This window comes from Castanea sativa, chromosome 12, assembly GCF_040712315.1.
Source record: "Castanea sativa cultivar Marrone di Chiusa Pesio chromosome 12, ASM4071231v1".
Lineage (NCBI taxonomy): Eukaryota > Viridiplantae > Streptophyta > Magnoliopsida > Fagales > Fagaceae > Castanea > Castanea sativa.
In genome coordinates, this window is record NC_134024.1 from 18,914,027 (window position 1) to 18,929,673 (window position 15,647).

The following is a 15,647-nucleotide window of genomic DNA, read 5'->3' on the forward strand; positions in this document are numbered from 1 at the left end:
GCTAGGCTTTGTAAGAGCATCCACACATATCATGGAATCACTCTTAATAATAGCGGCATCAGTGTTACGATTCACTACTTGATGAGTCACCCAAGCTATCGCCTCTGCTTCTGCTTGAACTGGGATGGTGGATTTTGACTGTTTAGCAAAGGAAAAATTAGTATCCCTCTCCAAACTTTAGCCACAATCGCGATATAAGACCAGTTGTTACCTATGGCTGCATCACAGTTAACTTCGATGATTCCTTGTGATGGTTTGGTCCAAAGAGTGGACTAGATGTAGCTACTTAGAGCATCTCCAATAGGCTCTCTAAAGCCTTATTTGGAGAGCAAACACAGCAAAATCAAGCTCCAACAAGCTCTCTATCTCTTTTTTTTTTTTTTTTAGAGTTGCTACTCTACCTCCCTTGATGTAGAGAGTACTGTAGCTTTTACTGTAGCAACTCTAAACAATATTTTCGCTTAAAATAATATTCGGTTGAATGAAAAATGACTTTTTTCTATATCCTCCCTTTCTCTTTCTTCATCCCTCTCTCTCTGGCTTCTCATCAGAAAACTCTCTCTCTTCTCATCAGAAAACAAAGGGGAATCAGCTCTCAATCACGAGATCTGCGTAACTCTATCTCACAAAACCGTGGCTTACATCTTTCAACCCCCAAAACAAGGCTTTCAGTCGGAGTTTGGTTCAACCACCTAAGGAAGAACAGAGAATTGATAACATCGGCTCAATCACGGAAATTGGTACCTAAAATTTGATTTAATTGGTTTTGCATCATGTTTGAATTTGTTGGTTTATTCTACAAGTTGATGATTTAGTAGTTTTGCGTGATTTGCAATAGCTACTGTCTAAGATTAGGTCTTGGGTTTTTGGGTTCTTTTTTTTCTATCTTTATAATTTACATTGATGTCTTTCACTTTGTTTTTTTGGGTTCTATTCCAAACCATAGGTTCATCCAACGTGATCATGAGCAAGGCCACCAAAGTCTTTTTCAAGACTATTTTGCGGAATCACCAATATATCCTCCTTAAATATTTCGCAAGAGATTTCAAATGAGTCGTTCTCTTTTTCTACGTATTAAATCTAATCTAGAAGAGAAAGATGAATATTTTGTTCAAAAAAGAAATGCTACCGGAGTGCTTGGTTTGTCTTCCCTTCAGAATATGACTGCCACACTAAGAATGCTTGCGTATGGAGTAGCAGTTGATTTTACAGATGAATATGTAAGAATTGGAGAAAGCACTGCAATAGAGAGTCTCAAAAAAATTGTTGAAGCCATAGTTGATATTTATTCTACAGAGTGCTTGAGGTCACCAAATAGCAATGACATTGCTAGGTTGCTAAGAGTTGGTGAAAGGTGCGGATTTCCAGGGATGCTAGGGAGCATTGATTGCATGCACTGGAAATGGAAGAATTGCCCATCTGGGTGGAAAGGTCAATACACTGGTCATAGTCATGAGCCAACAATTATTTTGGAAGCAATAGCATCATATGATCTTTGGATATGGCATGCATTTTTTGGGTTACCTGGGTCTCATAATGACATCAACGTGCTAGACCATTCTTTTATATTTACCAAGCTCGCTCAAGGTCATGCACCTTCGGTGAATTACTCAATCAATGGTCATAATTATACAATGGGATATTATCTTGCTGATGGTATATATCCTCCATGGTCCACTTTTTAAAGACAATCCTAGTTCCACAAGGTAGAAAGAAAAGTCTTTTTGCTACAACTCAGGAGTCAACAAGGAAGGATGTAAAGCGTGCATTTAGAGTGCTTAAAGAAAAATTTGTAATTGTTCGTGGGCCTGCTCATCTTTGGAGAATAGAGGCTCTTGATTACATTATGAAGGCATGCATAATATTGCATAACATGATAATTGAAGATGAACGCGATACTAATGGAGCAGAAGACTTTAATTATGAACAAGTGCCTGAAAGCATCCCTACAACAGTGTCCCATAAGCCTACAGAAGAATTTCGTCAATTTACGGCGCTCATTGCAGCCCACTAAAAAATTAGAGATAGAGAAATTCATTTTGAACTCCAATTGGATCTCATTGAGCACCTGTGGCAACGATATAGTGATTTAGGATCATTTAATTTTAAGTTTTATGCTCGCAATAATTTTTATGTCTTTAGTCTTTATTGTAATTTGAAATTTCTCTTCATTTATGTTAGTTTTCTACAGGTAAAATTTGATTTAATTTGAAATTTATCATATCCATGTCAATCTTGAAATTTATCAAGTCTTTTTGAAAAGTATGACTAATGAAAAATATTACCATTTGAAAAATATAACCCTTAAAAAAAGGCTATTGAGAAAATATAATTGTTGGAAAATTTGAAAATGTTACCGTTGGGAAATTTAAAAATATAGATGTTAGGAATTTGAAAAATATAGTTGTTGGGAATGAATAAAAAAGATTAAAAAAGAATAAAGAAATATTAAAGAAATAATGAAGAAATAATATTTAAATGGGATAGAAAAATGATAGAGAGTCGCTTGGAAAGTATATTTCAAAAAGTAGATAAGTAAAAGATAAATGTCATTGTTCACTCTCCAAACAATACAAAAATTTAGATAAGCTGCTGGAGATGCTCTTATTAAGAGGAAATTGTTGTCAATCATTTGAAGCTCTTCATTTGATGAGCGGGGTATGTCTAAGTTGGGTCGTCTTTTTTATTTGGTTAAGGGTAAAGTGAGTTTGTGGTTTAAACTCATGTCTTTGTTTGATGATAAAGACTCAAAAGAGTAATTATACGCCATAATTTGAAACAATTTCTAAAATATATATATATATATATATATATATATATATATATATATATATATATATATATTTTATAAAAAGTATAGTTAGAACTTAGAAGATGTATATGCTACATGAGTTCACCAGAGCGATGAAGTATCCTTTGAAGGCCTAGAGGATTTGAATGGTTGGGTCCATTTTTTAGTGTGGCTGAAGACTACACCTTCAATTGATAGACTATATTCCATAATGCACGAAGATTTATTGTTGACTTCGAAATAAAGTCTATAGCAATATCTAATAAATTGATACCTATGCAATTATCTTTTTATTTTTGTGTTGTATATACAAGGATAGAACTAGAACTTGAAGTTAGGAGAATAGCTTTGCTGCTGAGTATCCTTTGAAGGCCTAGAGGATTTGAATGGTTGGGTCCATTTTTTAGAGTGGCTGAAGACTACACCTTCAATTGATTGTCTATATTTCCATAATGCACGAAGATTTATTGTTGACTTCGAAATAAAGTCTATAGCAATATCTAATAAATTGATACCTATGCAATTATCTTTTTACTTTTGTGTTGTATATATAAGGGTGGAGCTAGAACTTGAAGTTAGGGGAATAGCTTTGCTACTAGTTATGTTGGCTTAGCTGTTGAGAGTTTTTTTTTTTTTTTTTTTTTTTGATGCGTGTGTCTACTACTAGGTAAAGATGAAATTATTTTGTTAAAATTTTTTTAAGGGGCCGGATTGTTTGCATTGGGTTAAATTTTTATAGCTTCACAATTAATAATTTTTGTTGTTGGACTAATTTTTTTGAACTTTTTTTTTGAAAAAAAACTTTTTTAGACATATATTTTGTTTTAGATTTTAGATCTATGAATTTTTTTAATAGTCTTTAAAATGAGGAAAATGCTAGAAATTATTTTTTTTATTTTTATTTTTTTACAAATTGCTAATGTGATAAATGGTTATTAGTATGTAAATAAGTAGTGTTAGTGATGGATCCAAACGTGAATTAATAAGAATTTGCTACCTCAACAGTTTGTAAAAATGTTGTAGAAAAGTTTGTGGATATAACATTATTTTTAAAAGAATCAATGATATTGTTAAGGAGGCAAAGTATAATTTTATAGAACAAAATTGCTAAAATTAGTACCTATGTATATAATATATACTAATTGTAGGGACGATAAATCCAATATTACTTGTGTATGTGCTTATTGGGCCAGAAGCCCAATCCGAGGACATTAGATGGTCTGAGGATGGGGAAGTATCGACCCAAGAGGCCGTGTTGGTGAGTAAAGAGGTAAAGTTTGATCAAGATCATCACGGAAGGTGGTCCAAGGAAGAATCCTTTCTTGGCTAAATAAAGCCGAGGTAGGAGAGTGTTGTCCGCCATCCAAAAGCAATGTTCTAAGAAATCTTGTAAGTAAGGGTATGCATGGTGAACGTACAGGATAAGAAGAAGGGCTGTGAAATATCCAAGATAAAGTTGCTACCACCGCATTAAATATTCTGCAGCTGACCCCCTGGCCGCATTAATGAGGAAGTGATGTCTGTGCATCAAGATTCAACCTTACAACTACTTCCAAAGACTTGAGGGAAAGGCTGATGGGACAAGTATCCAAACCAGTGATCTGATTTATACATGGAGGATGTAGAGAGGAAGAAAGATAATATAAAAAGAGGGGGAGACATTCAGGAAGGGTGATCGGAGAGAAATAGAGAAAATACTGTAAACTGGATATTTTTGTAATCTTCCTTTAAGAAGAAAGAAATATAAGAACTAGCTTCTCGGCTTGAGTTCGAGGACAGTTTTTCATCATATAAACCAGTCCATCAATAGTGTTTTGTGATCTTGAGCCACTACCGTTGTTAACTAAGCCCATAAAAAAAACTAGATTTAGAACCCACTCTCTACAAATTTATTGTATTGGGCACTTTGGGTCTATACCCTCTCTACTATTGGGCTTAGGTACAAATTGTAACCTTACAATAATATTTTTATAATAAAAAAATTTGGGGGCAAGTCAAAGACTACCTCAATACATGTGTATGTATGTATACGTAATAAACAAACTATGAAAAATATTATACTCATCCTAACTGATAGCTTTAACAAGGATACAATTTAATTTTGTCATAATCTTTTTCATAATTTGTTAAAGTCGAAAGTGACGAGTCCATTAATTTTTTTTTTCAAAATAGTCATTAAGAAACTTAAATTAAACAATATTTAATATAAAATACTATATATATATATATATATATATATATATATAAAGATTACAAACAAGAAAAAACACATACAAATACATAAAGTTTTACGATTTCCTTCTGCAAGTTTTTATATTTTGAAATCGTTGCATGAAAATTTCATTATCAATACTATCAACTACATCACTTTCAACTTGCACAACGAGAGAATCATTTATCCATTGATCTTCCATTTGATTACCAACATCCTACCTTAGTAGGTAACAACATGGTTATGAGGATTAGTGAGAGGGGTTAGGGAATTAAATTGATGATTGTAAGATTCTACATTGTGATTAGGAAAGAAAAACATGTAATTATAATTCATAATATATGTTTAAAAAAAAGCACTGAAAAAAAGTAATTTTTTATATAAATTACTTATAAAAATACAATAATTATTATGTACCAAATTATAAAAAATACAATCCACCCATTTGGTCGATTCCCAATGTTACCCTATTTTCGTTAACCAATACAAATTTTGGATTATTTTACTTAAGTGCTTATAAAAGATATAAGAGGGGGTTAAAAGTTAAAACAAATAAATTAAAAAATAAGAAGAAGAAGAAGAAGAAGAAGAAGAAAGAAGATAAATTTGTCTAGCTTTAAGATTTGTTTGGTTGGGGTGAAAACAAGGGAGATAGAAAATGGGGGAGAGAACATGGTCTTTTACGTTGTTTGGCTGGGATGGAAAATTGGAAAGATCTTGGTGGGGCCCAAACACTTTCCCCTTGATTTAAAGAAAAAACTCAGTTAATTTTGCTCCTATCATTACAATTACTTTTCTACCCCAGAGTTGTAACATTTTAATTCATCTTTTTCTTTCTTTGTTGATTTGTTTTACTCTCTCTCTCTCTCTCTCTCTCTCTCTCTCTCTTTATTTGTTTGCTTGTTTAGTATCAATCCATGTGCTATTTCTTTCCCATTGTTTTACCCAAAAAAATGTTATAAATATGATAACAAAAAAAAGTGAAATAAAATCCCATGTATAATGTTTTAATTTTTATAAAATATTGTTTTATTAATTTTAATCAATGATAAGTAATATTTTTTTACAAATAAATTACTTCTTATATATAATGTATAAAGGATATAAGAGTAAATTTTTATAAATTACTTCTTCCATTCTCTCAATTTTCTTCTTAACAAAAAAAAAATAAATAAATAAAAATTTATACTTCAACTTTTTTACCCCATCCAAACACTAAAAAGTCTTATTTTTCCCTCTTCCAAAAAGTCCTCAAATTATATTAGTAAATTGTACTAAAAAGTCCTCAAAACAATTTCTCTACATATTGGACTGTGTAGTAACTTGAAACAAGTAAACTTCAATTCCCAGTACCATGATAGCTTTTATCTATACTACTATTTAAGGGGCTTCCCCTGTTTAGATTCCTCATTTTTTAGTTCAAAAATGCCCCTACACCCCTATATTTAAGTAGAGACAAAATTAAAGGATAATTCGGTAAAAATGCAATTCTAACTCCCACTAAAACATTGCCTAAAAAACAGGACCACTTTCTTGTAAATTTTCAAATTACTTTATCCACTTATAAATTAGATTTTCAAAAAAAAATTATATATAAAATAAAATAAAAAACACAATTTTTTTTCTACAAAATAAGACCACTAAAAAAAGCTTCATCTCCTGTTAATTTTCAAATTACTTTATCCATTAAATTGCACGCGCTTTGCTCATGTGATGAAGCTATATATATATATATATATATATATATATATATATATATATATATATATATATATATATATATAAATTAGATAAATTAGCTATATAAATTAGATTCTCAAAATAAAAATTATATATATCTATACTACTATTTAAGGAGCTTCCCCTATTTGGACTTGATTTTTTTTTGTTCCAAAATACCCCTACACCCCTAAGTTTAAGTAGAGACAAAATAGAAACATTATTCTACTAACCCACTTCTTTAAAGTAACTACGTTTATTATTATTTTTTTAAAATAAAAAAATAAGTTAAACAACCCACACGGTCACACTGTTTTTTTCCTTAAAAAAAAACTCATGTTTATCCAAAAGCAAAATTAAATACAAAAAAATAAATAAATTAAATAAATATATAAAAAGTAGATACATTTTTAACTCCCACTAAAATGTTACCTAAAAAAATTATAATAAATTTAAATTATTAATTTTACAAAAATAAAAATAAATGCCCAATAACTCTTATATTAAAATTGGGTCCCACCTAGAATGATGAAAATAAAACTGGTACACCAACTCTGCCGCCACAAAGATGTGCCTGTTTTCTAGGTGTACAAGTTTAAAGTGATGTAATTATATTAGTTGTATTTAAAATAAATGAATAAATAATCGGCCTACTATGGTTATGTTCAGTGGCGGCGCCACGTTATGGTCAGGGTGTTCCCAGGAACACCCTGACTTGAAATTTATATATACAATTTTTTTTTTTACCCTTAAAATATAAAATAGGAACACCCTCAATTAAAATTAGGAACACCCTCACATTAAAAAAAATATATATATTTGTTCTACTTTCAAGCCAAAAAAAAAAAAGCCCAAAAAAAAATTTCAACTAAAATCTGAAAAAAATAATAATAATAATAATTTGTAACAGAGAAAAAAAAATTGTAAGAGCAAAATATCGGACGGATCACAGCAAGCCCAACATCAAGCCCACTGCCCACGGCAAGCCCAACAGATGACAGAGGCAAACCCACGATTTCTCAACCAAAAAAAAAAAAAAAAATTACAGACCCATCAGAAACCTCAAATTAGTTATCAAAGTTCAGTACATCATCACTAAAACTTTTCTCAAAAAAATTAAAAAAATCAGTAAAGCTAAGCAAACCTAAAAAGCAAACACAGAGCAATGGCGCTCCCCTTCGAAGTTAGATCGATCCACGGTTCCAATCGCTCATCGGACATCGGAGATCGCCAGATCGGTCCAGCTCCAGTCACTCATCGGAGATTGGACTCGTCGCCCTCGTCGCATCGGAGACGGAGATCGGTCCGCAACTTCGCATCGTCCCAGTCGCAGCGCTCATCGTCGCCATCGCCGTCGCACATTGACATCGCCGTCGCCAGGTATTTCTCTCTCTTTTTCTCTCTGACTCTCTCTCGGTCTCTCACTCTCTCTATACTCTCTCAAATCTGAAATGAACAAGATGAAATAATGAATAACTTAGTGGTGTGTGCCTTTATTTATGACTCTCTCTCTCTCTCTTTAGTCATTATTAAATTTATGACTTTGTCTCATTGTTTGTCTCATTGTTGAACTGGTGATCCGTGATTGGCTGGAGCTTTGTTTGTTTGTTTGTTTTTTTTGTTTTTTTTTCCTTTAAAGAAACAAGCAGTGATCCGTGATTGGCTGGCTGAAGGCTAAAGCACTCAGCTTTTTTTTTTTTTTTTTTTTTTAAGAAACCAGCAGTGATCCGTGATTGGCTGGCTGAAGGCTGAAGCACTCAGCTTTTTTTTTTTTTTTTTTTAAAGAAACAAGCAGTCAGTTTAATGCTTTAACTTTTTTTTTTTTTTTTACTTTTTGAATTTGGCATTTTGCTTTTGGCTTTATCTTATGATTGAATCTTATCCGTTGATTGGTGTGTAAATTGTAATGTGTTGGTGTTGGTGTTGCCGTGTTGGACTGTTGGTGTGTATTGGTATTGGACTCAACTCAAAGACATTAATTGTCATTTAGCGTTATTGTGATTTATAAAATTGTGATTGTGAAATTTTCTGATTGGTAGCTAGTTCTTGTGAAATTTTCTGATTGTCTTTTAGCGTTAACAATTTAATTAATCAATACATTATAAAAGACAAAAAATAAATAATTATGTTAGGCTAAACAACAATTAATAATCTTATAATTAATGAAACAATAATATAACAAATTATAATTTATAAAAGACAAACAAATTAATGAAACAACTAAACAATAATAATTAATAATTTATTGATATTTCAAATAAACTTATAATTTATTGTTTATTCTTTTGCTAGAATTATGGACAAATACTTGATAAAAAAACCACGTACCCAAGATTCATCTCTTGTGCAAGATTCATCTCCTGTGCAAGATTCATCTCCATCTTCTAAGCGAAGTCGTGTTGACTTTAACTTACAAGATCTTCCTTCAGATCCTGGGCTACGACAAAAGATATCATCTTATCATCCTAATAATCATGATGAAATAAGAAGACATTATTTAGGAAAAGGCCCTTGTCGACCTCCTCATGATTACCGGTATCATATTTTTCTGGAAAACCCCGTCGATTTAAAGTTGAATGGTATGAAACTAGAAATTGGTTAGAATATAGTATAGCCAAAGATGCAGCATTTTGTTTTTATTGCTACCTATTTGGGAAAGATGTTGGTAAGCAAGGAGGAGGTGACACTTTTGTAACGAAGGGATTCAGACTTTGGAATCAACTTTGGAAGTTAGATTCCCATGTTGGAGGAGTTAATAGTGCTCATAACCAAGCTGTCAAGAAGAGTGAAGATTTACAGAAGGAAAAGCAACACATTCAAAGTGTCTTGGTTAAGCAATCAAATCAAGATAAAGCTGAATATCAGATTCAATTAAATGCAATAGTTGATTGCGTAAGATTCCTTTTATTCCGAGGATTAGCTTTTCGTGGTCACGATGAATCTCAAGGTTCAAGTGATAAAGGAAATTTCCTTGAGCTTCTACAATTTTTGGGGGATCACAATGAATCTATCAATGAAGTGATGCAAAATACTTGGAAAAATTGCAAGCTTACCCATCATGATATTCAAAAAGACATGGTGAATGCAATTGCACATGAAACATCCAAAGCCATCATCGAGGATCTTGGCAATGGGTTCTTTTCAATATTAGTTGATGAGTCACGTGATATCTCAGTGAAAGAACAAATGGCACTCGTTCTTCGTTATGTGAACAAACAAGGGATTATTATAGAGCGGTTCCTTGGTATTGTACATGTAGCAAGTACCACCGCTTTGTCACTCAAATGTGTTATTGAAGGTTTACTTTGTAAACATAATTTGAGTTTATTGAGACTACGTGGGCAAGGTTATGACGGAGCTAGTAATATGCAAGGTGATATCAATGGTCTCAAAACTTTAATTTTGAAAGAGAATAAGTCAGCATTTTATGTCCATTGTTTTGCTCATCAACTTCAATTGACACTTGTTGCCGTTGCTAAAAATCACATTAACATTGCTGATTTTTTCTATGTGGTTAGTAATTTAGTAACTGTTGTTGGAGGCTCTTGTAAGAGACGAGATGCTCTTCGAGATGCTCAATTTGCCAAAATTAAAGAAGATTTAGAGAATGGTGTACGAAGAAGTGGACAAGGTTTGAATCAAGAGACAAATCTTAAACGTCCTGGTGATACACGTTGGGATCATATTATGGGACTATTCTCAACTTGATTTTGATGTTCTCTGCTGTTGCTGATGTACTTGAGATTATTGAAGAAGATGGGATCTCTGACCAAAAAGTTGAAGCTCGATCTATTATGAGGTCAATTCTATCTTTTGAATTTGTTTTTGCTCTACACTTGATGAAAAACATTTTAGGGATCACAAATGAGTTGTCAATAGCATTGCAAAAAAAAAATCAAGATATAGTAAATGCTATGGATCTTGTTAAAGTGTCTAAGCAACGATTGCAAGTGATGAGAGATGATGAATGGACATCTTTATTGACTGAAGTGTCTTCATTTTGTGCCACACATGAAATTCCTATCTTGAACATGGATGAAATATTTGTAGTTAGTGGGAGGCCGCGACGCAACACCCAACAAAATACAAATTTACATCATTATCGTGTTGAGCTATTCTACACAGTCATAGATATGCAACTTCAAGAGCTAAACAATCGTTTTTCAGAGGTGAATACTGATTTGCTAATTTGTATGGCTTGCTTGAATCCAAGTAATTCATTTGTGGCTTTTGATAAGGAAAAGTTAATACATCTAGCAAAGTTCTATCCATATGATTTTCCTGGGACAGATATCTTGGCACTTGACTCTCAGCTTCAGAATTTCATTTGTGATATGCGCAACAATGACTTGTTTTTAGAGCTTCAAGGAGTTAGTGAACTTGGTGAAAAGTTAGTGAGCACGAGGAAGCATGAGACTTATCCATTAGTCTATTTGCTTGTGAAGTTAGCTTTGACCCTTTCTGTTGCTACTGCAACCGTAGAAAGAAGTTTTTCAGCAATGAAATATATAAAGAATGAATTGCGCAATCGAATGGGAGATCAGTAGATGAATGATTGCTTGGTTGTGTATATTGAAAAAGATATAGCTTGTAACATTGATAATGAGACTATCATGCAATGATTTCAAAAAATGAAAAATCGTAGAAGGTAATTGTAAATTTTATGTATTTACATGTTTTTTAATTGTTGTTGTCAATATATAAAATTTTCTTTTTATTAAATCGTGTAATTTATACTTATTGAGGAACACCCTGAAAAAAATTCCTGGAGCCGCCACTGGTTATGTTATGGTCAATAGTCAATACATTCCAAAAAGAAAGAAAGAAAGTTATTCAGCCAAAAAAAAAGTTATACCGGCAAAGTTATATTGAAAAAGAAAGCGGAAGACATCACTAGTTGGGATTTTATAGCTGAGATCATTAACTCAGCCTCTTGGTTTGATCAGTTCTCTTCTGGTCAATCTCGCTTGAAGTAGCTTGTAAACTTTTTATAACAAAATAGATATTTTCTTGTAGGAAAGTCAAAGATAAGGTTTCCTTGCTCCTCTTCTGTCCTCTTCCACTTATAAATATAAGGACTAATAAGGTTGTCTATTTCTAGCTCCTATTCAATCAAAACATGGAAGTCTGGTTCATCATCGTCGTCTCTCTCTGTATCTCAGCGTTCCTCAAATCACTCCTTTTCAACAAAGTTTCTGAAAATCACAGTAAGCTACCTCCAGGACCCTTACACGTCCCAATACTCAGCAACTTCCTATGGCTCCGCAAACCCTTCTTCGAAACGGTACAAGCCCTCCGCAAAATCCATGCCAAGTACGGACCCATCATCACCATTTACATAGGCTTCAGCCCAGCTATCTTCGTTGCCAACCACTCTCTCGCACACAAAGCTCTTATTCAAAACAGTGCAGTTTTCGCTGACCGCCCAGCTCCTCCACCTACAGCCATGATCGTATTTAGTAACAAACACAGCATCAACTCTGCGTCTTATGGTCCCACATGGCGACTCTTTCGTCGTAATCTCACTTCAGAGATTCTCCACCCTTCGCGCATGAAATCTTACTCTCACGCGCGCAAGTGGGTCTTGGATATTCTCCTCAATCGCCTTCGTTCCAACACTGAATCCGTTGTTAAAGACCATTTCCAATACTCCATGTTTTGTTTGTTGGTTCTTATGTGTTTCGGAGACAAACTCGGTGAAACCCAGATTAAGAAAATCGAAGAGGTTCAGCGTTGCTTGCTTTTGAGCTCTAGACGGTTTGCTATACTCAATTTTCTCCCTAGTATTGGAAGGATTTTTCTTCGTAAGCGTTGGGAAGAGTTGTTTCAACTTCGGAGAAACCAAGATGATGTTTTAATTCCTTTGATTAAAGCAAGGAGGAAAGTGAAGCAAGAAAGACGGAGTGAAATGAAAGAAGACAAAGAAATTGACGATGAGTTTGTTGTGTCGTATGTGGACACGTTGTTGGATTTGGAGTTGCCAGAGGAAAAAAGGAAGCTTGAAGATAAGGAAATGGTTAATTTGTGTTCAGAGTTTCTAGACGCGGGTACGGATACTACGTCAACAGCATTGGAGTGGATTATGGCGAATATGGTGAAATCCCCACAAATCCAAGAGAGGCTTTTTGTGGAGATTAAAGGGGTTGTTGGTGATGGAGAAAAGGAAGTGAAAGAAGAGGATTTGAATAAGATTCCTTATTTGAAAGCAGTGGTTTTGGAGGGTTTAAGGAGACACCCACCTGCCCATTTTGTGTTACCACATGCAGTGACAAAGGATGTGGTTTTGGATGGCTATTTGGTACCAAAGTATGCTACTATGAATTTTATGGTAGCAGAAATGGGGTGGGACTCGAAGGTTTGGGAAGATCCTATGGCGTTTAAGCCTAAGAGATTTCTGAGTGATGGAGGAGAAGCGTTTGATATAACTGGAAGCAGAGAGATTAAGATGATGCCATTTGGTGCGGGGAGGAGGATTTGTCCTGCTTCTGGTTTGGCAATACTTCATTTGGAGTATTTTGTGGCCAATTTGGTTTTGAATTTTGAGTGGAACGCTGTTGATGGTGATGAGGTTGATTTATCAGAGAAGTCGGAGTTTACTATAGTGATGAAGAATCCTCTCAAGGCTCATTTATCTCCAAGGCTTTGAATGATTAGGAGCTCGTTTGGCAGGAGATATGCAGTATAGTTGTTTAAAATGATGTAAAAAATGTGGTTTAAAAAGTATCACATATTTATAGTATTCATAAAGAAAAAATGTCTTTGGTACTATGTTTTAAATAAGGCAAAAATGAAAAATTGACCCCTAACTTTTAGTTTTGTTCATTTCAGTCTTCTAACTTTCAGTTTTGTCATTTCAATCATCTAACTTTCAACTGTTGTCAATTTGGTACTCCCTTAAATTTCAATTATGTCCTTTTGTAATTTAACCAAAACGATGTTGGTTTTTTTTTAATAAATTTCGGAATTTAAAGAAAATTAAAAAAAATTAATATGAAAAAAAAAAAAAACATTTAGGGGTTCGTCATTCTCCTTACCTGAAATCAAACCGAGGAATCACTCCACACCCAAATCCCTAACTTAGAGAAATTGGGGAAACGATTAAGCAAACCCAGTTTAGTTCTCAAAAACTTTCACTAATTAGCTCAAACATTCATAAACTTATACTCGAATTATCAAATTCAGTGACCAAAACATACATATATATTCAATGACTTTCACCATAGAAATCCAAGAGAGAAATAACAAAATGAAACAAAACCTAGATTGCATTGCCGAAGTCCAGTGAACGCCGAGCCAGAGCTTAACGAAACCATTGACGGCCCGGAATGCTGCTTCATCATATCGGCCTGGATTTCGGCCTCCGACATCTTCGACAAATCATAAGGCCAGAGATCAGAGTGGCCAGAGGGTGTGGATTTCTTGCCCCACTCCTTCCAGGCCTCGTCCTCCTCATCGTCAACGACATCGTCAAGATCGTGCATTATGTGGATGCTTCGCTTCGCCACCGCTTCGGCTTCTTGGACCGGTTTAAGGTTTTGAGAAAGGAGGAGGAAGAGGAGAATGGTTATGTATTTTGCATACTCGGTCTCTCTCTCTCAATGTTTCTTTGGTTTGATTTCAGGGGAAGGGGGATGATGACGTCATTCCCCTTAAATGTTTTCTTTCTTTTTTTTTCTTTTTTTTTTTACATATTTTTCTTTTTTCTTTTAATTCTGAAATTTAAAAATTAAAAAAAAATTAAAATTTTTTTTTTAAAAAAAAGCGTCATTTCAGTTACATTAACGTCAGCCGTTTAACGGAATCCTCCATTAGCAAAAATTGAAAGTTAGAGGACTGAATTGACAAAACTTAAAGTTAGAGGACTAAAATGAAAAAAACTGAAAGTTAGAGGGTCAGTTTTACATTTTTATCTTTAAATAACATGCTTTAGTATGTGAAAAAATATAATTGTGTGTATGGTATGTGTGCGTGTGTTTTTTTTTTTAAAGTTGACAAGTGGACCCCTTGTTGGAATTGAAGAAGGAACCTTTATGTGTTGTCTAATCAAGTGAGCCCCATGTTTTTCAAAATATTTACAAAAGTTTCATTGAGTAATGTTGTTTGAAATCTGAAAACTGGTAAATAGAGTTTTCCAAATTCAGTGTTTAAACACCCTAAAATAAGCAACATAACTCAAACACTCCTAAAAAATACCCTTACCGAATATGTTTTTTTTTAGAACCTTTTTTTAACTTCACGTGTGTCTACCATAAGGCCCACTCCTCATGTGAGATGAGAGAGGTAGAGAGCAATACTCTCAGGGTGTTTAAGTATTACCCCATTTACTATGTTCTTCTTCATGAAGGAAATGGAGTGGTAAATTGGTTAAGCATGCCTAGTTTTTATTTTTCAAGTCACCATCAAGTATGGTCAAAAGAACGTGTCGCCGTTGTTAACTAAGGCTTTAGATAAAGATGGTCACAAGCCCTGGATTGTATATTTTTTATTTCTTCTTATAAATAAAGTATTTATTCCAAAAAAAAAAAAAAAAAAAACCCCCGAAAGATCAAGTGTAGAAGAACGTGCCTGTTTTCTTCTATAGTTGTTTTTCAAAAGAAAAAACATTGGGTCAAGAGCTGGCGTAAAAGGTGTGTTTTACGCCAGCCAATCCTGACCTACCACGTCACCAACTTTTTTTTTTTTTTTTTCAACTAAAAAGATTAAGCTCTCTTATCTTCTCGCCCCCCCTAATCTCTTCATCTCTGAATCAAACCCATGACCTCCATGGCCGGAGCTTCAAAGCTCAACACAAGCCACCAACACCACTGCCATGGCCAAAACTCCATGGTTCAACCAATAGCTGCCGCCGCTCCCGTTACCGCTTTCTGCGAATGCAAATGCAATACACATAGATGAAAAAAAAAAAAACATAGCCACCAACATCCC

At 33.8% G+C, this 15,647-nt stretch overlaps 2 protein-coding genes and 1 pseudogene across 2 annotated transcripts; all 3 read left to right on the top strand.

Annotated features, from left to right (window-relative positions):
• Nucleotides 1-213: 213 nt before the first annotated feature.
• On the top strand, nucleotides 214-2,014 carry LOC142620305 (uncharacterized; annotated as a pseudogene).
• Nucleotides 2,015-7,887: 5,873 nt separating this feature from the next.
• On the top strand, nucleotides 7,888-11,269 carry LOC142620306 (uncharacterized). The gene is made up of 4 exons (XM_075793697.1): nucleotides 7,888-8,102; nucleotides 9,332-10,095; nucleotides 10,249-10,386; nucleotides 10,773-11,269. The coding sequence occupies exons 1-4, from the start codon at nucleotides 7,888-7,890 to the stop codon at nucleotides 11,267-11,269; spliced, it is 1,614 nt and encodes a 537-aa protein (XP_075649812.1).
• Nucleotides 11,270-11,827: 558 nt separating this feature from the next.
• On the top strand, nucleotides 11,828-13,510 carry LOC142619190 (cytochrome P450 89A2-like). Its single transcript, XM_075792266.1, has one exon. The coding sequence runs from the start codon at nucleotides 11,842-11,844 to the stop codon at nucleotides 13,366-13,368; it is 1,527 nt and encodes a 508-aa protein (XP_075648381.1). The 5' UTR covers nucleotides 11,828-11,841; the 3' UTR covers nucleotides 13,369-13,510.
• Nucleotides 13,511-15,647: the final 2,137 nt, after the last annotated feature.

Coding starts and splice junctions, on each gene's coding strand:
- LOC142619190 (XM_075792266.1), top strand. CDS start 11,842: ATGGAAGTCTGGTTCATCATCGTCGTCTCTCTCTGTATCTCAGCGTTC.
- LOC142620306 (XM_075793697.1), top strand. CDS start 7,888: ATGGCGCTCCCCTTCGAAGTTAGATCGATCCACGGTTCCAATCGCTCA. Junction 8,103..9,331: donor ATTGACATCGCCGTCGCCAG/GTATTTCTCTCT, acceptor GTTAGAATATAG/TATAGCCAAAGATGCAGCAT. Junction 10,387..10,772: donor GACAAATCTTAAACGTCCTG/GTGATACACGTT, acceptor AAATATTTGTAG/TTAGTGGGAGGCCGCGACGC.